Source organism: Mobula birostris, chromosome 3, assembly GCF_030028105.1.
Source record: "Mobula birostris isolate sMobBir1 chromosome 3, sMobBir1.hap1, whole genome shotgun sequence".
NCBI classification, from domain to species: Eukaryota; Metazoa; Chordata; class Chondrichthyes; order Myliobatiformes; family Myliobatidae; genus Mobula; species Mobula birostris.
The window spans coordinates 138,078,127-138,102,300 of NC_092372.1; the positions used below are offsets into that span (position 1 = coordinate 138,078,127).

The 24,174-nt window shown below is 38.2% G+C and overlaps 1 protein-coding gene across 3 annotated transcripts in view; it reads left to right on the top strand.

Moving 5' to 3' along the window:
- Window positions 1-22,789, top strand: part of agmo (alkylglycerol monooxygenase) — a 393,034-nt gene extending 370,245 nt beyond the window's left edge. For 2 of the 3 annotated variants that reach the window (XM_072253381.1, XM_072253382.1), the window contains exon 14: window positions 22,318-22,789. In XM_072253381.1, the coding sequence (XP_072109482.1) occupies window positions 22,318-22,374 (57 nt within the window). In that variant the 3' untranslated portion in view covers window positions 22,375-22,789. The remainder of the gene's footprint in view (window positions 1-22,317) is intronic. The other variant, XM_072253383.1, reaches the window with a different exon arrangement.
- Window positions 22,790-24,174: the final 1,385 nt, after the last annotated feature.

A 24,174-nucleotide genomic window follows, 5' to 3' on the forward strand; every position in this document is an offset into this window, starting at 1 on the left:
TTCTATGGAACGGTCTACTAACCCACGGCACAGGTTCACCAACAGCAGACCCCCACAGGCAAGCTCTTACGCGCACTGGTAATCACAGGTCGAAATTATTCAGTCTGTGGCCTCCACCCTCGTGGTGGTCTTAAACTCCACCAATGGTTTCTCGGGTAGCTTCCGCAGTTCTCTCGTGACATGTCTCCTCTGCAGTTATCAGACCGAAGGATCAACTTTTTATAATCCATCCAAAATTCCAGCGTCCGTTAGCTCAGCCACTGTGAGCTGTTACCATGGTGACTTCCTAGCTCGTGTCTCAGCTCACGCCATACTCTCTCTCTCTTTTAATTGCCTTCTTGTTCATTAGACTGCTGAACTTTCTCGCAGTTTCTCACCTGTGTGACACCTGTGACACTGGGAATCCTGACTGAGTGGTATCAGAACTCACTACAGGTTGTCTGAAGTTCACAGCATGTGCTCAAGATTATCTCCAATGCCTCTTAAGACTCCGAAATAATCTCTTGCCTGATAAGTGTGTCTTTGCCTCCCACCCCATGTGCCTAGATTGAGGCCAGAGCAATAGAGAACTGCCACCAGTGTCATCACTATGGCATGCATGAGTATTTCCTGTACTGAATGCTGATAGCACAAACTTGAGTGAAGTCCCTTATAATCCACACAGATCCCTTCATTCTGGCTGTAAGTCACCCTAATACTGTTTCAAACTGGATTTCTGCCAAATTCGTAATTTTGTTGAGAGGCACAATTGGGCTTTAATGCTAAATATAACCTTATTTTAGGGTACCAAAATGGAAGCAATTCACTTCCTAGCATACTTCTGATCAACTAACCTACGAACTGGTACACTTTTAGACTGTTGGGGGGAAACTGGTGCACCCAGAGGAAATCGACATGTCCACGGGGAGGAGATACAAACTCCTCACTGACAACGTTGGAATTGAACTCTGAACTCTGACACCTGAACTTGTGGCAGTGCTCAGAGTTCAACTCTGAACTCTGAGCACTGCCACAAGAAAATAGCATTTATGATCAAGAGTCCCCATCACCCAGGCCGTGCTTTCTTCTCACTACTACCACTGAGTGGGGATACAGGATCCTTAGATCACAGACCACCAGGTTCAGGAACAATTATTACCCTATAGCAATCAGACTCCTGAACCAGTGTGAATAACTTCACTCACTACAACTCTGAACTGACTCCACAACCAATAGATTTGTTTTCGAGGACTCTACAACTCATGTACTCAATATTATTAACTTTTTAAAAAATTACATGGTGTGTCTTCTTTTGCATGTTGGTTGTTTGAGTCTTTGTTTATGTGTAGTTTTTCAATAATTCTGTTGTATTTTTTTATTTTCCTGAAAATGTCTGCAAGAAAGTGAATATGTACATACTTTGATAATAAATTTGCTTTGAACTTTGAATAGTAGAGCTGGTATAAGGAACTGAAAAAACATTTTCTTAAAATTGTTATGTACCTTTACTTACTGGGTCAATAATTTTAAACTCTTGACATTATGTCGGATGACTATTTGCATAAAGGTTTCAACAGTTCCACTTTTAAATGGAATAAAAGGCTACCTTGTAAGTATCACCTGTATGCTGAGAGAAAATGCAAAAATAATCTGTTGATTCACATTTGTTTGATGGGGGTTTGCAAAACAGTGGTAAATAATGACCACAGACTTTGGGCTTTTGCATTGAATGGAAATCCCAAAGTTGCTCAAAGCTGCTGGAGAATTATTGGTAGCTGATGATTCTGTGCACAATCCAGGCAAATACATTTTTCTTTCAACTCCCTTCCCCAGCTAGCAAGCACTATTACTACCGTACTTGTAACTCAGACATCTTCCCAGGTGTAGTAGCAAAGATGATTATAGAAAAAATATCTTTCTGAGTTTTTAGCAGTCGACTCTGAATCACAATGGTGTATAAGTATTGAAGTGTGTCTGCTAATTGGAATGTAATGACAAAGGCAGAAAACTGCAAATTTCTCACAGAACCCCGGTTCAAAGTGTTTTAATTGTGATCTGTGCAGGATTGCTGCCGCCTTATTGAAACAGTGGGGTGCCTGTTATTTCCTTTTCTTCAACCCCCATAATGGCCTGCAGCCAGAACAGGTAGTCAGAAGGCAGAAACTTTGGGCATCTGCACTCACTCAGGAAAACAGCTGTGGCTTCCAGAGGAAATGTTGTTTTCTTCCCATCAGCCCAATAAATAGGAAAAGACTCGGCCTGGTTTGGGCACAGCCAGCCGTGTAGGATGAAGTTATTAGCTTAAAAACTTGACAGTCAAAATATGTAAGTTGTCCCATTTCTGATAAACAGTGAGAAGACTCTCTGAAAGACAAGGAGGCTTTCACTGATTTCGCAAGAAGTCTTCCCTGGAGCAGTCATGAACTTTTCTGTGAACACAGATATATGATAAATCTTTGGCCACTTGAATATTGCAAACAATGTTATCAGTTTATAAAATATTCTTATGTATATATTCTAAATATGCCTGGACTTAAACAATAGTGTTGCTCTGAGAATAAGTGCACATCCTGGAGACAAGTTCTTATCAGCAGCAAACCAGCTGCAGCATCACAACTCTGATTTATAAGCTTCACCCAAAACCCTTGCAGTTTGAAGCCAAGTTTATAAAGTTCACATGCAGTCTAATGGAACATCTGAGGTATTTTAATGGTTGGAAACCTTTCAGTGTTAGGAAAGCCAACAAGCTATTTAGCTGACTCCTAAGTTTGATGATATTCTGATGCTGTAAGGTTGAAGGAATGTGAGAGGTTATTAGTGTATGCTGTAGTATGGGGTATGAATAGGTTTGCCAAGTCTCCAGGAATACCTTGGTCTATCCAGGAACTAAAGATCAATCTTCTGCATCCTGCTGCCAGCAGTTCTAGAAGGGAACAGTCAGGACACTGGAAAAAAAAGATTGATGTGCTTTTTAAAAAAATCAAAATCTTTGGCATATTAATTCTTAAATATAAAATGGAAACTGGGAGGAAAAGGGGGTGTTTGTATGAAATTGGGAATCAGCCAATCAGATAAAAGGATATAAAATTGAATTGGGAACGTGGTTCATGAGGTGATGTGCCAATGGAAGCAGGAAGCAACAGGTCATAGAATTAAATTTACAGGAATATGTCCAACCAGAGCTGGCAGACCTAAGTATAAATACAAGATTGCTATACATTTCTTGAATGTGTAACTGATATCCTGTCTTTGATAAAAGTGAATTTTTAAAAAAACTGCAGATGCTGAATATCAGAGACAAAAGAAAAAACAGAAAATACTGGGAACACTGCTGTTGGAAAAAAAATAGATAATGCTTCACAACCACAAAACATTAATTATTTGCCATCCATAAATGCCATCTAACATGCTGAATGTTTCCAGATTTTCTGTTACGAGAACACTCTCTGGTGTAGGGAAAGTAAGTGCCCAATGTTTTTGGGCGAAAATAATTTTACTTCGATAATATATGTTAAGGCAGGAGGTTTTTGGCACTGTAGAGGCATAGTACACTGAATGTTCTTCCAGCAACTATCTAAAAACTTATCTGGCCTGATGTTACCTAATATAGATATGAAATGGGGCTGCATTATTTATACTGGGATGTTTAACTTTCTAACACATGATGCATTGTATAGTGTATCACAGGGAATGCCGAAGATAAACTGCAGGTCAGGCAACACGAGGAGAGAAGCAGAGCCAGTGTATCTTGTAAATGAGTGTTTGAGAAAAATCATAAACCTGAAGCACCAGTTCAGTTTCTCTGAACCTTCCAAGGAATTTTTATTTTTACCTCAGATTTCTAACAGCTGCAGTAGAATCCTTTTAAGTCAATTGTATGCTTTTACTCTTGGAATCTGGGAAGTATCTGGGAATATCTTTGTTTTCTGTATATCATATAAAAATTTTAATAGGTAAACAAGTATATCCTCACATTATTCAAGTCCCTAAGGCTTTTCTTGATTGAGGTTTAAATTAGCAGTTGGCAGGGACTAAGTTAAAGAGCCATGGTACATTTTTGGAGGTGTATCTTGGGAGGAGACATTTTGTCTGCAGAGAAGGAAATACTTTGGTTAGAATTGTGTGTTCCTAGTTTTATACCCTGATACCCAGCATCTTAGATTGTATATAAAATGTCATGATTGCATGTAAAGCAAAGTCTCTTCCTCATCTCTATAGGTTAGAGGTAAATTTACCATTATCATGCTCATTTAATATGTTACCTTTCCCTTTGTGGGCAGTGTATTTGTCTTACTTACTCCCCACTGTTTAGTATCTGGGTGTAAACCAACCAGTCTTAAGCTACGTCCACACTAGACCGGATAATTTTGAAAACGCCAGTTTGGCATAAAAATGATAGGCGTCCACACCAGGTGTTTTTGAAAATACCTCCGTCCACATTGAAATGGGTATTTGGGCGAATCGCCTCCTACTGGGCATGCGCAGCCACATCTACAGAAAACAAGCGAAGAGGAAACGGTGTACTTGGTGTGCGTTTGTCCAGTTACAGACTAGAAAAACTTAAAAGGAAATTGCCAAACGATGGACAGCTATTTATTTGCTCTCGCACAGGAGGACTTAAAACTAAAAAAAACAAATACTGGAGCATATGGAGGCAACCGAAGGGAGTTCACGGACAGTATGACCCGGCTGACGATGAACATTGAAAAACTGACACAATACCAGTCTCACAGCAATTACAATAGCTACACATACAGACACACAGACCCCCAGGTGGCCCCACCAACATCTTCCCCACTCCCAGAGAGGGGTCACCCTGGAAACATTTCCTACAGCTATAGTCTCTTCACTGATGAAAGGGACAACAGGTTTTTTAGAACCTCCGGTTAGCCCGTACACACTACAATGCCCAACCAGCGTTTTCAGATTTAAACGCTCTGAAAAGTGTTTTAGAAAAGCTTTGTTTTCGGGGGACGAAAATGCCGTTTCAGTGTGGACAGAGGGTCAAAACGAGGAGAAAAAGCTTTGGTTATGGATTTATCCGGTCTAGTGTGGACGTAGACCAGGATGTCAGAATCATCTCCCACACTAATGTATCCACTATCAAAGCACTTGATAATGATTACCTGTTTACTGTATTGTTTGCAAGTCATTAGACTTTCAAAACAGATACTCTTCTCTGCTGGAAGAGTTTGTCAAACCAACAGAAGAAAGGTAATTTAATTCCTGTCATTGTTTCTAAATGTCAGACTTCATAGCCTGAGGTCAAGTAAGGCAAATCCCCTTTAAATTAGACAGATGGATGCACCAAAAGTGTTAGAGACCTATCCTTCTATGATTAGACTACATCATCCATACTAAGAATCTTAAAACAATTTGGCTGTGGAAAAGAATGAATTTCTAGCTCAGAGTGCTGCATGTCCACAAAGTCTTGGATGACAGTGGATTCACTACTAGGAATGTCTCTCAAAAATGTTTTTCCTATTTTTATGTCATAGTTCAGGTGTTGATGCTTTTCAGTAATTGTAGATGAATAGAGCAAGTAGAAAGCCAGTTAGATGTGGGCTGATTCAGTGGAGCTCATCCATTTGGTACCTCAATAGAATGAACCAACCTTATTTAATGACAAACTCATACTATGTTCCATTTTTAACTTGAAAAGGGTACTTGGTGATGCAGGTCCATTGTGAGTGGGCTTTCTCAACCTGGAGAAGACCAGAACTCTTACTCTGGACTTTCATGTTTTTGGTGAGATAACAACCTGAAACCAACAGAAGGTAGCAGGTTAGAAACAGGAGACATAAGAGACTGCAGACACTGAAATCTGGAGTAAAAAAAACAAACTGTTGAAGGAATCTAGCAGGTTAAGCAGCATCTATAGCAAAGGGATGGTCAGTGTTTCCATGCGAAGTAACTAGCACAAGGCTACTCCACATTGAGAAGCAGGAATAGTTGGTAAGTCCTATGAGTGGAAGATGCGTGAGAAGGAAAGGGTTTACGATTCAATGATGATTATAAGTTGATAGTGGAACTCTTTTGAATGCAGTTTGTGGAGGCTACAGGATCTTTTCTCACGATGGAAGTCCAAAAAAAAGATTTTGAAAAATAAAACCATGTTTGTCCTTGATTGGCTTCTATTTCCCTCCTCCTCAGAATCATAGAGTCATTGGGTTATATAACATGGAAACAGGATATTCGGCCATGTCCTCATGCTGACCAACATGCCTATCTGAGATAATCCCATTTGGCTGCTTCCCCAGTCGGGTGCTCAGGTAAAATAGCATGCGGCAAGTCCCAAATACATCAGAAACTGTAAGTTTCAGATTAGCATCTTTCATCCTGCTCAGAAAAGCATGAGTTGATTTCCAGGATATATACAAGGTTAAAATTATTCCTGTAAAGACTTGGAAAGGCATATTTCCAGTATTTTCTGGTAGGAGGATAAGGGTTATGAACCATACAGAATAAAATTGTTGAATATATTCCCCATGATTCCCATCTCCCTCTTTGCTCCCCCCACCAAAGTGGCTACACCTGTGACCTGACTAGAAAATACATTGGTCAGACATAGGAAAATTATCTATGCAAAGCACTTCTCACCTTGTAAAATTTATGTCCCTTCCAGAGAATAAATTAGTTCCAGAAAACGGGCAAAGAGCACCAGCCTAATGCTCTCTGATAGACACCAGAAGAAAGCTTTGTAGTTGTCTTGGTGTACAGCTTGTTAAATTGATACAATATCAAAGTTCAAGGTAAACTTATTTTCAAAGTACATGTATGTCACCATATACAACCCTGAGATACATTTTCTTGAGGGCATACTCAATAAATCCATAATAGAATAATAACCATAATAGAATCAATGGAAGACTGTACAATCTGGGCATGCAACCAGTGTGCAAAAGACAATAAACTGTGCAAATACAAAATGAAAGAAATGATAATAATAAATAAATTAGCAATAAATACCGAGACATGAGATGAAGAGTCCTTGAAAGTGAGTCCATAGCTTGCAGGAACATTTCAATGATGGGGAAAGTGATAGTAGAGGGGTAATAACTGTCCCTGAACCTGGTGGTGTGAGTCCTGAGGCTCCTGTATCTTCTTCCTGATGGCAGCAGTGAGAAAAGAGCATGGTCTGAGTGGTGGGGATCTCCTGATGACTGATGTTGCTTTCCTGCAACAGGCTTTCATGTAGATGTACTCTTGATGGACTGAATCATATCCACTACTTTTTGTAGGATTTTCTGTTTAAGGATATTGGTGTTTCCATACCAGGCTGTGAGGTAGCCAGTCAATATACTCTGCACTACATGTCTATAAAAGTTTGTCAAAGTGTTAGATGTTATGCAGAATCTTTGCAAACTCCTAAGGTAGTAGAGGCACTGCTGTGCTTTTTTTCATAATTGCACTTGTGTGTTGGGCCCAGGACAAATACCCTGAAATGATAACGCTGAGGAATTTAAAGTTGCTGACCCCCTCCACCTCTGATCCTCTGATGAAATCAAGCTCATGGACCTCTGGTTTCCCCTTTCTGAAGTCAGTAATCAGCTCCTTGGCTGCTGTTGTTGCTGTGGCACCACCCAGCTGGATTTTCATACTCCTGCTAGATGCTGATTCATCATCATCTTTGATTCGGCCTACAACAGTGGTGTCATCAGCAAACTTGAATATGGCATTGGAACTGTGCTTAGCCGCACAGTCAAAAGTATAAAGCAAGTAGAGCAGGAGCTTAAGCTTTGTGGTGCACCAGTACTGATGATTGTGGAGGAGATATTGTTGCCAATCTGAGCTGACTGGGGTCTGTAAATGAGGAAATCGAGGGTCCAATTGCACAAGGGGGTACTGAGGCCAAGGTCTTGAAGCTTATTGATTAGTTTTGAGAGGATGCTGATGTATGTGTAAACTAATGTAATGTTTAGGAATTGCAGTATGCTGGGGGGGCGTCACGTGATGACGTGGGATTGAGACGTGTAAATCCAGCTGTCCCGTAAAAAATCAGCAAAGTACCGTTTAAACAAAGTAAAGTTAATAAATACTTTCCGAAAACTACTTATAAACTTCATAAGACTACTCTACGTTATGCCTCGTAAACCGCAACAGAAGAAGTCTGTTGTTGTGAAGTCGCCGCAAGATGGGAAGGAAAAAGGGCCTACTGCAGTGATGGAACCTCGGATTCAGGTTGGATCTCCTTCAGAGGAGACGCATTTTATCTCTGGCGTAGAAGAACGGGGAGCAATGGCGGCGGTAGCAGTCTCTCGGAAGAAGATGCTGGAATTGCGCATGCGTAAAGAAGTACGCATGTGCAAATCAACACAATTTAAACTACAAGAACCGACGGCCATTGCAACTGAAAGTGACTCAGAGTCAGAATTGCATATCGCAGAGAATACAGATGAAGAAGAGGAGAAAGAACTGGAAGAAATTGGAAGTAAAGGAGATGACGGAGACATAAGAGAGGCTTTATTGCAATTAACGGCTGAACTAAGAAAATTAACAACAGAGCTTAGAGACGTGAAGATGTGCTATGATAAAGCTATGAAAAGACAGGATAAAATGGATAAGAAACTTCAGAAGATGGAAAGAACAATGCAGCATATTAACAATAGAGTGGAAAAAACAGAAAATAATGTGCTTGTCTGGAACACGGAAAGAAATCGACTCTTGGAGAAAGTGGACATGTTGGAAAATTTTAGTAGACATAATAACATTAAAATTGTTGGTCTTAAAGAAGGTACAGAGGGAGATAATCCAATAGAATTTTTTCAAAGATGGATCCAGAAAACCTTGCAAATGAAAGAGGAAGACCGATCAATTGAAACTGAGTGGGTACATAGAGCTCTAAGACCAAAACCACAAGATGACCAATATCCACGACCAATTTTAATAAAATTCTTAAGATTTCAAGACAAAGAAAGGATTCTACAGGCGGTTGCCCAAGCTGCCAAGAAGAGAAAAGGGCCACTGATGATAGAAGGGAAGAAATTTTTTTTCTACCCTGACATAAGTTATGAACTTTTGAAAAGAAGGAAGTTTAATCCAGTGAAAAAAGCCCTGTGGGATCACGGTTATCAATTTATATTGTGTTATCCTGCAACCTTGAAGATTTTTTTGACTGGTGGAGAAAAAAGATTTTTTGACGATTACCGGAAAGCAGAGGAGTTTGTGCGAGATTCTTTGAATATTCATCAGATACAAGAACAAATTTAGGGGAGTGAGATGGATTGAAGATGAAGACTGGATCAAGGATTAGGCCTGTTGAATTTTTAGGTGGATGAATATATAAATATATTATTAATTATATGAGGGAGGGGAAGAAAGGTTAAAATTTGAGGAATATTAGCTGGGAATAATAACATTAATTTTTTTCTATATATATATAATTTTTTGTTATGGGGGAGCTGGAAGAAACACTGACCAATCGCTACGTTATTCATGTGTGCAAGCGTGGCAATAGCCACAACCTGCACAATGGAGAGGGGTAGTGTTGTGTATCTTTTCATTCACAACATTAGTGGGGGGGTATTTTGTTTTTTCTTTTTTTGTATCTTATCTATCTTTTTTTTCTTTTTGACTGGTTGATTGGGAGGGAAACACATAGCAACATGGTGAAGTTCAAAGAGATTCCCCAGGGAACTATGAGAGTTGAGAAGCTAAGTAATGTTTTAGATTTTAAGAGATAAATATGTAACGTTTTTGAATATTTGGAGCCCTTATTTATAGCTCTGATGATGACGATCTTGGTTCCTTGGGGGAAAGTAACAAATATATATTAAATTTATTTTTATCCCATGGAGCATGTGCAAACCTTTCAATATTCAGGCGGTTCCTTTTTTTTTCTTTTTTTCTTTTCTTTTTAGGTAGGAGTATATATTGGGGGGGGGAGGGGGGAGGGTAGATATTTTTTTCTCATGTATCATTTTGAAAACGCAATAAAAATATTTTGAAAAAAAGGGATTGCAGTATGCTGACCAAAAAGTAGACTAGCTAAATAGTTTTTTTCTTGACGATGAATGAGGATTAGCAGTACTCTAATACTGCAGCATGGATTCAGACTATAGCAGGGCCTGCCTTCAGTTAAGGGTCACAGTTCTGGGCAAAATGTTGCATTTTACCCAAAATTTATTTCAGATTTTTTTTAGGGCAGAAAATTTTTAAAAATATTAATGAAGGTATAAAAGGTGACCTTCCAGGAAAGGTCATCCATGTCCTGGCCAGTGACAAAAAGGGTTGAATGTTCTGTCATTAAATTTGATGTACCCTCTGTTCTCTCCGTGTAATCTGAGTCCCTTAGCCACTGTACCCACATGTTCCCATCTCTCTTCGACTGATGCATTCACAGTAGTGACAGCATGACTTCTCACACTCTCTTATTCTGAAGTTGGTCATGTTACAAATGGAAAGCGTGAGGGAGTGAATCGGTGCAGTAAGTAGTGCGCACTAATAGATAACCTGGAGTCACCTTACTGTCCACTTAATGTCTTCTTTAATTAATTGGGCATTAGTGGCAGGGCTAGTGTACATTATTCATCTATAAAGATCCTTGAAGCTAGTCAAGATTCATGTGTTAGTCAGTGATCTGGGGTAACGCCATTCATGTGGCGGCTTTGACCTGGGTGATGTTGACCTTCATGATGGTAAAACAGCTTTTGTTATGCCAGGAAGTGAATCACTCTATGCTGGGTAATGAGGCTCTGACTTTGCTGGTCCAAGTTTCTAGTCAATTTCATTGTTGACACTGGGAGACTTAGTGTTGCTAATGCCCTTGATAATGAAGGTCATGTGGTTGGATGCTAGATTGGTTACAATAATACGTAATTACCTGCACCTCTGTACATGTAGTATATAACACTGAGGTGAGTTCTGAACCAAATTACAACATTTCCAGCATTTGAATTCTTCAAGCTTCAGTCACGAGTTAAATTTTCTAAAAGGAAAAGAAGCATTTAATGTTAACCTCATTCCTATCATTATTGCCAAGTTACAGGGGGAAAATATGTTGTAAAGTTGAATGCCAATCAGCATAAGTATAGCATCAACCTTTGTTGCAGGTTATCCATAACTCCTGGGATTAGTGATTTCACCATTTTCAGTTTACTAGCTTTTTGCACCTACTGATACAGAGTTATATTCTCCCTCTGGAATAGTTCCTGTGGGAATATATCTCCTGAATATCATGTGGAGGAAAAAAAAGACCCAAAATTCTGTGCATCATGTCTCCATGCAGTCTCAGACCTAACAAAGGTGAACTGAATACCGTTACCATAGATATTGAGATACAAGTTAAATTTAAGTGAACTTGAAGTGATGTAATTCTGGCCTCTGCGTCTGTTTCCTGCCCCAGGACTGTTCACAGGTCCAGTGCCAATGCTCATATAAACCCAGACAATCTCTGCTATTTAGCTGCTTCAGAAAGCCATAGTTAATTACACATTCTTTGGTGATGACTTGCAAATCCCCTTCTGTATTTTAGCACAATAGCAGTTCAAGATACAGATGCTAGTCTGGGGAGTGGAGTTCTGGAAAATATAGAGATTAGAGCTGTTACATGGCATTGTTCTGATAAATGACTTTCAGTCCCCCTCCCCACCCCCGCCATGTACAAGTACCAGGTTGGTTATTGTCCCAGAATGTTGGTACGCTGAGTTCCAAAAGAATTCAAGACACTGCAGGCAAGGTGACGGCCTCATGCATTTTTTCAAAGATTTGGTGACAGCATAACTTTTGTGTAAATGATCTTGTGACTAATTAGAACAACATGTGAATTTAGGGAGAACGTAAAATCCGATGTAGTAGTATTTTAGTGGAATAGGGGAAATGACAGTGGTATGAGAGAGGAGTTGGCCAAAGTAAACTGGAAGGAGCTGCTGGCAGGGATGACAGCAGACCAGCAATGGCGTGCATTTCTGGGGAAAACGAGGAAGGTGCAGGACGCATGTATTCCAAAAATGAAGAAATACTCAAATGGTAAAATAGTACAACTATGCAACCATGGCTGACAAGGGAAGACAAAATATTGTAAAAACAAAAGAAATGGCATACAGCAAAGCAAAAATTAGGGGGAAGGTAGAGGATTGGGAAGTTTTTAAAAACATACAGAGAGCAACTAAAAAAAACATTAGAAGGGAAAAGATGAAATATGAAAGCAAGCTAGCAAATAATATCAAAGTGGATAGTAGAAGTTTTTTCAAGTATTTTAAAAATAGAAGAGAAATGGGAGTGGACATAGGACCACTAAAAATGAGGCAGGAAAAATAATAACGGGGCACAAGGAGATGGCTGATGAACTAAGTGAGTATTTTGCATCAGCCTAGGGTTCTGAACGAGGTAGCGTTAGAGATTGTGGTGGTGTTAGAAATGATCTTTTAGAAATCATTGGACTCTAGCATTGTGCCAGAGGACCGGAAAATTGCAAGTGTCACTCCACTTTTTCAGAAAGGAGGAAGGCAGCAGAATGGAAATTATAGACCAGTTAGCCTGACCTCAGTAGTTGGGAAGATGTTCAATTGTTAAAGATGAGGTGATGAAGTACTTGGTGATACAGGACAAGATAGTACAAAGTCAGTATGGATTCCTTCTGGGAAAATCCTGCCTGACGAACCTGTTGGAATTCTTTGAAGAAATTACAAGTAGGATAGATAAAGGTGATGCAGTGGATGTTGTATATTTGGACTTTAGGAAGTCCTTTGACAAGGTGCCACACATGAGGCTGCTTACCAAGTTAGGAGCCCATAGTATTATAGGAAAGATACTTACATGGTTAGAGCATTGGCAGATTGGTAGGAGGCAGCGAGTGGGAATAAAAGGATCCTTTTCTGGTTGGCTGCCAGTAACTAGTGGTGTTCCGCAGGGGTCGGTGTTGGGACCACTTTCTTTTATGCTGTATATCAATGATTTAGATGATGGAATAGATGGATTTGCTGTTAAGTATGCAGAATTTAAGAAGATTGTTGGAGGGGTAGGTAGTGTTGAGAAAACAGGTAGGATGCAGAAGAACTTAGACAGATTAGAAGAATGGGCAAGTAAGTGGCAAATGAAATACAATGTTGGAAAATACATGTTCATGCACTTTGGTAGAAGAAATAAATGTGCAGACTGTTTTCTAAACGGGGAGAAAATCCAAAAATCTGAGATGCAAAGGGAGTCCTTGTGCAGAACACCCTGAAGGTTATTTTGCAGGTTGAGTCTGTGGTGAAGAAGGCAAGTGCCATGTTAGTATTCATTTCAAGAGGTCTAGAATACAAGAGCAAGGATGTGATGCTGAGGTTTTATGAGGCACTGTCGAGGCTTCACCTTGAGTATCATGAACAGTTTTAGGCCCTTCATCTTAGAAAAGATATGCTGGTATTGGAGAGGTTCCAGAGGAGCTTCACAAAGATGATTCCAGGAATGAAAGTATTATCATACGAGGAACGTTCGATGGCTCTGGGTCTGTACTCACTTGAATTCAGAAGGATGAGGGGAGATCTCATTGAAACCTTTCGAATGTTGAAAGGCCTAGACGGAGTAGATGTGGAAAGGATGTTTTCCATGGTGGGAGAGTCTAGGACAAGGAGGCACAGCCTCAGGATAGAAAGGTGCCCTTTCAAAACAGAGATGTGGATAAATTTCTTTTGCCAATAGATGGTGAATTTGTGGAATTTGTTGCTACATGCAGCTGTGGAGGCCAGGTCTTTGGATGTATTTAAGACAGAGATTGTTCGATTCTTGATTGGACATGGCATCAAAGGTTACAGGGAGAAGGCCGGGAACTGGGGTTGAGGGGGAAACAAAAAGGATCAACCATGATTGATTGGCGGAGCAGACTCGATGGGCCAGATGGCCTAATACTGCTCCTAAGTCTTATGGTCTTATGGTGAAGGTAAGGGTAATCATCCTACAAATCCTGAATTAGAGTTTTATCATTTGGTTCAACCAAGTCCCATGGCTGAGGGATATGCTCCTTTAGAGAGTTTAAAGACTGCAATGAGCTGACTGTCTTCCCATCCCTCATGTTTTTTGCGCCGTGAACTCCCAACAGTAGCTGAAAAATGGGTTTAGTAGCTGAATTTGGAGCTCATTGCCTTCTTTGAGCCAATTATTGACAGATTTACAAAGAACATTATAAGATCAGAAATACATAGTGAATCATGAAGGAGTGTTGAAGCTTTTTTACCTAAGAGGATGCATGTTTGTGGTTCAGTGAAGCAGGAGGAAGAAAAGTTAATTGCTGGAAAGAAGCAGTAAGTGAAGTTGTAGTATGTTAATGCACAAATATAATGTTGCAAGTAGACATTTAATTTCATAAAGTTTAGAAACAATGACCTTGCAGAACATTTTTAGTTTCTGGTATATTGGCGCATTTCTTCACCATAATGCTCAAGTGAAAAGTCAACATTTATGTAGTAGAAGATTTTGGTTTAATTTTGTTTCTCTACAAGAATCCCTATTCAACCATTTGGCTTGCCTTTACCTTGAACCAGTCATTTATTGTGGGTACATAAGAATTATTTGTTTTTTTAACAATTCAACAAAATAGTCTATTTTAATCTGCATCTGTGTTACTATATTAATCAACAGCACACTTTAGAACAGTTTGTCCAAAGCTTCCTTCAGATGGGAGAACTAAATGTTCCTGAAATCTCTAAGTGGTAAATTTTCAAGTGGTTATATTACTTCAGCAACTGAGATCAGATACCACTGCTCAGATCCCTCCCTCTAGTGAAAGCTTAGTGCTGCTCCTAATGCAGGGTTTCAACCAAAACATTGACTATCTCTCCTGCTGGTTTTCCTTTTGCCATTTTACACTAAAAAAGAAGTGGTAGTAGCTGAAACAACAGTGCTGCCACCCTCTTCCAAATTGGAATTTCCCCCCTAACCCCACATTGATTCCTCTTGCTGTCCATCCCAGCTCACTGCACAGACCTTTTTCCACCCAATTCCAATTTGCAATACTGCCCTCAAAAACCACTTGGATGCTTGGATAGGACAATAGTAGTAATATTTCTGAAGTGTCAAAGCAGAGCAAGAAGGCGCTAACAAAATCCTGCTGCTCCCCCGATGTACTGTACCTCATGTCTTTCCAAAGCTCTGCTGAGAGCTCCAGTAGTTGCCTTTCCTGTTTTTTGTTTGTAGGCTTCTTCTCCTTGTTCAGGGTTCCTCATTACCAATTAAAGCACTGCAATGTCACTTTCCTTTATTTCCAATTCATTTGGGGTAGGTTTTCATTTTGGCCCCAGCACATGTAGATATGAGGTGAAGGGGTGTCTATTCCTTGAAAAATAATCAACATAACTCATGTCTGCAGTTACATACATGGCAATGCAATTTTTCCCCCAGAAATAAATCTGCTTTGGATTTGAATAAACCAACTGTTTCCATAGAACTGGAGAACTACGTAAGTTTATTAAATCTATTAGGAGTTTCTTAGGAATAGAAAAGGGTGTGCTGGTGGATGTGGTATATTTGAACTTCCAGAGAAGCATTCCACAAGAAATTAATGATCAGTATTAGAGTACATAATATTAAGAGTAATATACACCTGTAGTGGCTTGAAAATTGGTTAATAGGAAATAACTTGTATCGTAGGTCGGGTTTCCGGGTGTGGGTGGGTGGGTTTATAGTTAGGAGTTTTTTCCCATTGGGTGATTCCGGACCATGCGTGTTTTTTATCTGGTTGTATTCTTCATCACTGCCATTTTGATCATCCCGTACTGGTATGTGCTCTGTGCATGTATAAAGTAGAATAAAATTATAGTATGGTATTTAAACAGATTATTATAATAAGTTGGAATGTACGTGGTTGGAATCATCCTATTAAACGAAAAAAGACTTGTAAAATTATTAACCGATTCCAACCTGATATAATTTTTGCTCAAGAGACACATATCAGGGCAGGAGATCAAAATAGACTTTTTAGATGGTGGAACACACATCAAAGTAGCTGGTGAATGCAGCAGGCCAGGCAGCATCGCTAGGAAGAGGTACAGTCGACGTTTCAGGCCGAGACCCTTCGTCAGGACCCTTCAGTTAGTCCTGACGAAGGGTCTTGCCCTAAAATGTTGACTGTACCTCTTCCTAGAGATGCTGCCTGGCCTGCTGCATTCACCAGCTACTTTGATGTGTGTTACTTGAATTTCCAGCATCTGCAGAATTCCTGTTGTTTGCGTTTTTAGATGGTGGAATGGTTTGCAATTCCACTCTACTTCTCAGAGTAAAACAAAAGGCGTGTCTATTTTTATTAAACCTAATATATTTATTCAAGAGGATATTGAATCAGAATCTGAAGGTAGATTTTTAATTGGTAAAGGAACAATCTGTAACAGAAAAGTTGTTTTGGTTAATTTGTATGGTCCTAACTTAGATGATCCTTCTATTTTTAAAAAGATATTTGCTTTACTGCCTGATTTAAATGAATATATGCTGATAACGGGTGGGGATTTTAATTGCTGCCTAAATCCTATGATTGATACGAGCTCAACCAATCAGCGACTTCCAAATCGATCCGCGTCATTTATTAATTCCTTTTTGATTGATTTTGGGTTGATTGATTTGTGGAGGTATCTCCATCCCGATAATAGAGAATATTCTTTCTTCTCACATGTTCATAAAAAATATTCGAGGATCGATTATATTATAATCGATCCCCGCTTCTTGCCTAGTGTTAAAACTTGCGAATATGACGCTATTGCTATATCTGATCATGCGCCTCTTAGTTTGTCTTTTGAATTTGATGATGTCATTCTTGCCCGCCCACCTTGGCGCATGTCTCAGACATTATTGCAAAACTCCGACTTTGTCAGTTTCATTGAAACCCAGATAAAAGATTTTTTTTCTTTTTAATGATATAGGGGGTACTTCTAAATTAGTTATATGGGATACATTTATAGCATTTTTACATGGTCAGATTATTTCTTATTCAGCTAAACTTAAAAAACAAACTAAAGCAGAATTAGATAGAATTTCAAAACAAATTAAAGATTTAGATAATATCTATGCAATTTCCCCCAATATTGATTTATTTAAACAAAGGGCAGGACTTCAATCACAATATAACCTGTTATTAACTCATCCCATTGAAGGATATTTGCTTAAGTTAAAGAGCCAATTTTATATGTGTGGAGATAAAAATAATAAACTGCTTGTATCTCAGTTAAAAATGGCTGCAGCCAAAAAGCAAATCATGAAAATTAGTAGGAAAGATGGTACCTTAGCTCAGGAATATGAAGAAATTAATAAGATTTTTCAAGATTTTTATGCTGAACTTTATAAATCTCAATGTCCATTAGATTCTTCTGAAATGAATGCTTTTTTACAAAAGATTGTTTTTCCTAACATCTCGGCTGAGTATCAAAAAACTCTTGATGCTCAAATTACTGAAGCTGAAATTCTTAAAGCTATTTTTTCAATGCAATCTGGTAAGTCCCCAGGACTTGATGGCTATCCTGTAGAATTTTATAAAAAATTTGTAAAGTTGCTTTCTCTGTATATGTTGGAAATGTTTAAGGATTCTTTTGTGAAAAGTGACTTACCCTCTACTTTTTATGAGGCTTCTATTTCTTTAATTCTTAAAAAAGATAAAGATCCTACTGACTGTGCTTCATATAGACCTATTTCATTACTGAATGTCGATGCTAAGATTTTGTCAAAGATAATGGCCAATCGGTTGGAGAATATTTTGGGTAAAATTATTTTTAAAGATCAAACAGGCTTTATAAAGGGTTGCTATTCTTTTTCAAATGTTCGGAGACTATTTAACATTATATATTCATCCTCTTTTAAAACCCCACAATGTGTTGTATCTTTGGATGCTGAAAAAGCGTTCGACCGAGTCGAATGGAAATATTTATTCAATGTTTTAGAGAAATTTGGCTTTGGTGCTAATTTTAATAATTGGATTAAAATGATATATAATGCCTCTATTGCTACTGTTGTCACTAACAATTGTAGGTCTCCTTTTTTTCAGCTTCCACGGGGGACAAGGCAAGGCTGTCCATTAAGTCCTTTGTTGTTTAACTTAATATTAGAACCCCTTGCTATTGCTCTTCGTGAGGCTAAAAATATCCATGGAATTTTTGTGAATGAGACCATGCATAAAGTCTCTCTTTACGCTGATGATTTATTGGTTTATATATGTAACCCTGACGAATCCATTCCTGCCTTGCTAAAATTATTTAATGAACTTGGAGGTTTTTCAGGATATAAAATAAATTTTAGTAAAAGTGAATTCTTTCCTTTAAATGATTCTGTCCCTATATATGATAATACTCCTTTTAAAGTTATAGACTCTTTTAGATATCTAGGTATTATAATTACTAAATAGGATAAGGATCTTTATAAAGCCAATTTTGTTCCCTTAGTAGACTCTATGAAGTATTTATTTAGTAGTTGGAGTCCACTTACATTTTCACTTGTTGGTCGTATTCATATAGTTAAAATGATGATTTTACTGAAATTTTTATATTTATTTCAGAATATTCCCTTTTTTTGACTAGGATGTTTTTTGATCGGATTGATTCTATTATTTTATCTTTCATTTGGAATAATAAAAGACCAAGAATTAGTAAATGTCATTTACAAAAATTGAAAAAGAATGGAGGTCTTGCTTTGCCTAATCTAAGAATGTATTATTTGGCTGTTAATGTGCGATATTGGTTAATGTCTTTTTGGTTATACTGGGTTGATAAGAGTGATTGGCCAATTTGGGTAGACTTGGAACTGAAAGTTGTAAAACAGTTTTATTTAACCTTGTTATTGGGAGCTCCTTTACCTATGCAATTAGTTAAAGTTGTTAATTTAAACCTATGTCCTATGATTAAGTATTCTTTACAAATTTGGTTCCAATTCCGCAATTTTTTAAATCATAAAATATTTAAAATTTGTAGTTTAATTTACCGAAATTACTTTTTTAAGCCTTCTTTGAGTGATCCAATTTTTTTACTTTGGAAAAATAAAGGTATTAGTTCTTTTTTGGATTTATTTAAAGAAGATAGATTGATGTCTTTTGAACAATTAATTGATAAATATTCTCTTTCCTACTCACACTTTCTGCAATACCTTCAAGTTAGATATTTTTTACAAAAATATTTAAGTAATGTTCCTTACATATTGGAGGCTGACTTGTTAGATACTATTATGAGTATGAATCCTTTGATTAAGGGTTCTATTGGAAGAATTTATAATTTATTATTACAATGGGATAAGCGTCCTTTATCTAAGATTAAACAGGATTGGAAAAAGGAACTTAATTTGACTTTTATGACGGAGGATTGGATGTGGATATTGGTTAACTCTTCTTCAATTTGTGCGAACCATTCATTGATTCAATTTAAAATTGTACATCATTATCATTTGACAAAGGAGAGACTTTCTAAAATCTTTTCTAATGTTGACAGTCATTGTGATAGATGTAAAACTGAGATAGCTACACTGACACATATGTTTTGGTCTTGCTCTGTATTGGAACAGTTCTGGAACTCGTTTTTTTTCAACAATTTCTAAAGCACTTAAAATTAAATTACAGCCTAATAAATTAACTGTGCTTTTTGGAATAATTCCTCAAAATATTCATGGCATTTCTGTGTCTGACCAACATGTTATTGCATTTGTTACATTGATAGCTAGGGGGCCATTTTGTTGAAGTGGAAGGATACATCAGCTCCCACTTTGTCACAATGGTTCTCTCAAGTGATGCTATGTCTTAGTTTGGAGAAAATTAGAAGTCGAACCTTTGAACCTTTATTTGATTTTGAGAAAAGATGGGGCTCATTTGCTCGTCATTATCATTTGAGTTAATTGATATAATTTTTCCACAATCTAATTGTAAATTTTTTGTATATTTTCTTTTCTTGCTGGCGGTTTGATGTTTATTTTTAGAAGCTTTTTGTATGACGCATGATTCCGGGGTTGTACACCTAATGGGTTCTTTTTTTTTCTCATTTTTCTGCTTAGTAGGTTTTTTTTGTTATCACAAAATTTTTTTTTCAACCTTTAAGATAATTTTTTTTGAGGCATTGTAAGTGTTGTTACTTCAATGTACTCATGTTATTTTTCCTGTATAATATAACAATAAAAAGATTTAAAATGAAAGAAAAGAAAGGAAATAACTTGTTTTTATCATTTGGGATTCTGCAACTAATGGAAGGTCTCAATGAATCGTAATGAGCCAATTGTTCATAATCAATGTCAATAATTTCCATGGAAGATAATAGTTAAAATCTAAATTTATTAAAGATACAAAGTTATGTGACCGTATGGAAGTGGGAAAGATGCAGAAAGGCTTTGTTAGGATATTGATAAATTATGGGACTTGGGAGTTGAAATATATATGGAAGAATATGAGGTCATCCATTTTGTCCAAAAGTAGAAAGGTCCAGCAATTTCTAAATGGTTAGAAATTGAAAGGTATTAGCTTTTAGAATGACCTGCATGATCTTTTAAATGATCACTGGCAGTTAGCATGAAGGTACAAGTGAGCAATTAGGAAAACATACTGGGCATGTTATATGTTGGCCAATATTGCAAAGAAACTTAAGTAAAAGAGATAACTCACTCCAGCTATAACGGGTCCTGGTGAGACCTTGTCTGGAAAAATGTGTACATGTCCAGACTGCAATTCTAAGAAAAGATTTACTTGCAACAGAGAGACAGCATTGTATGTTCACCAAATTGATTCATTACATGGTGGGTTTGTGAAATGATGAGTTTATTTAGTTTTAAATTTAGAAAAATGTGAAGTGGAATGCACAAAAATGCTTAAAATTGTAACAGGATATGATCATGCAAGGCATGTTTGTTAAAATGTGTAAACAAGTCACAGCAAGTCATTCATCCCCTTGTTTCTACTCCATGTCTGAACTTATACCCCTCCACTACTTTTCTGCCTTGACCTTGTGTTTCTTGATTCTTCTAATGGCCACAAATCCATCAATTTCAGTTTTGAATGGAACTGATGACTGAACTTCTACCGCCCTTTGGAGTGGGAATTCCAACACAATTTCTCTTCAATGTCTACCTCTTATTTTGAGACTGTGATCCTATTATACCTCAGATAGGGGAAACATCTTCTCATGTCTATCCTGTCCAATGCTCTAAAAAATGTTTTACATCATGCTGTTTTGCTTGGCTAGGATGTTGAGGATCAGGGTTCTACATAACAATGAGCCATTTATTATTATTTTCTTATTTAGTAGCTCCTTCCAACCTTTCAGGCCACACCACCCCAGCAAATCCCTAGCAAACCGGATTAACCCAAATCTAATCACAGGGCAACTTACAATGACCAAATAAGGTACCCAGTAGGTCTTTGGACTTTGGGAAAAAAACTGGAACACCTGGAGACAACCCAGCCATTCCACAGGGAGGATGTACAGACTCCTTACAGTGCCAGAATTTAGCTCCGACCTCCAGAATGCCCTGAGCAGTAATAGTGTCGTGCGAACCACTATGGTGGAATGGTGCCTACACTCACAGTATAGCAAATATTTGGAACTCTCTGCCAATGGGGTTGTGGAGTCTCATTTGTTGAGTGTATACAAGGGGTGATTGATAATTTCGTGGCCTAAGGTAGAAGGAGTAAATTTTAGAAAACCTAATACATTTATTTTTCAACATAGTCCCCTCCTCCATTTACACACTTAGTCCAGTGGTCGTGGAGCATACAGATCCCTTCTTTGTAGAAGTCAGTGTCTTGGACCTCCAGAAAGTGGTCTACAGCAGGGATGATTGATAAGTTCTGGCCTAAGGTAGACGGACATGAGTTATTAAATTCAAACTTTCTGCATAATCACTCAAAGAGTTGAACTGCATGTGCATCTAACGAGAGCTGTATAATTCATCACCTTCTACCTTAGGCCACAAACTTATCAATCACCCCTGCTGTGGACCACCTGGAGATCCAAGACGCTCTCATTACATCCACGTGCAGTTCAACTCTTTGAGTGATAATGCAGAAAGTTTGAAGTTAATAACTCATCTCCTTCTACCTTAGGACACGAACTTATCAATCACCCCTTGTATAAAATAGAGAACAATAGGTCTTTAAGATATTAAAGGAATGAGAGATGGGGCTTACTGAAGTAAAAGATCTGCCATGATTTAGCTGAGTGGCAGAAGAGGCACGAGGAGTCAAATGACCCACTCCTGCTCCTATGCTCACTTGCAAAGGTATGCTGCAGTTGCGGGAAGAGAGATGTGTAAATTTGTATACTTCCATTAATGTTACCAAGAGTAAATAATAAATATATAAGTGTGTTGAATAGCACAATTATACAAGCTTAAATTGCTTAAATTAGGTGAAACTTTTTTTTAATGCAGGTGCCTCAAATGAAGGACTTACAGTTCAATTCTCTTTCTCCCCAGGTTGGATTTTCTTTATGTTCGGTATACTGGGGTTTACGAAGTGTAATTAAATTCTAATGGCTACCAGTGGATTTGAGAAACAGACTGAGGGTGATCGTACACTGCAACATGGTCAGTTTCCGCATATACGTACTTCAGCTCACCAGTCCTTGGACAGCAACATGTCTTCAGTCAAATTAAAAATCAAAATATTGTAAATTATGGCATTTTACGAAGAAGAAACAAGAAATATTTTCTTTAACTGTAAATGTTCTGCAATAAAGAATCAGAAATTAAGAATAGTAATAGATGTACTTGATATAAGAAGGCAGAAGGTTTTACATTGCAGTGTATATTATGTATACCAATTGTGCTAAATCTTGCAAAATTTGAGTAAAGAGCTTATGCATATCTGGGAGTTTTTATATGATTGAATGACAGCACTGCAATTTTTATATCAAAATAAACTTTGTTCATAATGATAAAAAAATTTGCAAGAATAAATTGCAATGCTTTTTCATTCCATTCATTGACGATGCATTAAGTAGTGTTCTATTACATTCCTTAAAACCAATAGCATAGTTGCCACTCATGTGGGCCCCTGGGGTGATTCAGTATTACAATAATTCAAAAGTTCAAACTTCACAGCAAATTTATCAAAGTACATATCTATGTCCTCATATACAACCCTAAGATTCATTTTCTTGCAGGCATTTACATTAACTACAAAGAAACACAGTAGAGTTAATGAAAGACCACACATGACAAGACGGACAACCAATGTGTAAAACACAACAAACCCTGCAAATAAAAAAAAATCAAAAATAATAACAAATAACAATAAGTACCAAGAATGCAAGATGAAGAATCCTTGAAAGTGTGTCCATAGGTTGTGGGAACAGTTTAGTGAGCGGGTGAACAGTTCAGTTATCTCCTCTGGTTGAGGGGTAATAATGGTTCCTGAATCTGGTGGAGTGAATCATGAGGATCCTGTACCGTCTTCCTGATGGCAGTAGCGAGAAGAGAGCATGTCCTGGGTGATGGGTCTCTGATAATGAATGCTGCATTCCTGTGACAATGCTTCATGTAGATGTGCTCAACGGTGGAGGGAGCTTTAGTCATGATAAACTGGGCTGTATCCATTACTGTTTGTTGGATTTTCTGTTCAAGGGAATTGGTGTTTCCGTACCAGGCTGTGATGCAGCCTGTCAATGTACTATCCACTGCACATCTATAGACGTTTATCAAAGTTTCAGATGACATGCAGAATCTTCACAAATTTCTAAGAAAATCGGGCTGCTGCTGTGCTATCTTTGTAATGGTACTTACATGTTGGACCCAGGACAGATCCCCTGAAATGATAACACCAAGGAATTTAAAGTTGTTGACTCTCTCCACCTCTAAAGCTCCAATAAGGACTGGCTCATGCCCCTCCAGTTTTCCCTCTTGAAGTCAATAATTAGCTCCTTGGTCTTGCTAACTTTGAGTGAGAGGTTGCTGTTCTGGCACCATCCAACCATATTTTCAATCTCCCTCCTCCATGCTGATTCGTCACTGCCTTTGATTCAGCCAACGACAGTGGTACCAGTGGTGGGCTTAGCCTCACAGTCATTAGTATAAAGTGAGTAGAGCAGGAGTCTAAGCACACAACCTTGAGGTGCACCTGTGCTGATGGAGATTGTGGAGGAGATGTTGTTGCCAATCTGAACTGACTGCAATCTGCACATGAGGAAATCGACGTCCTCGTTTCACAAGGAGGTATTGAGGCCTAGGTAATTGAGGGGGTTCCTCACCGAACCTGGCCTCTTTCTGCCCAATAGCAGAAGAACCCTACACCATGGTCCTTCCCCACTGAGCCTTTGCGGTGGCTGCACCGAG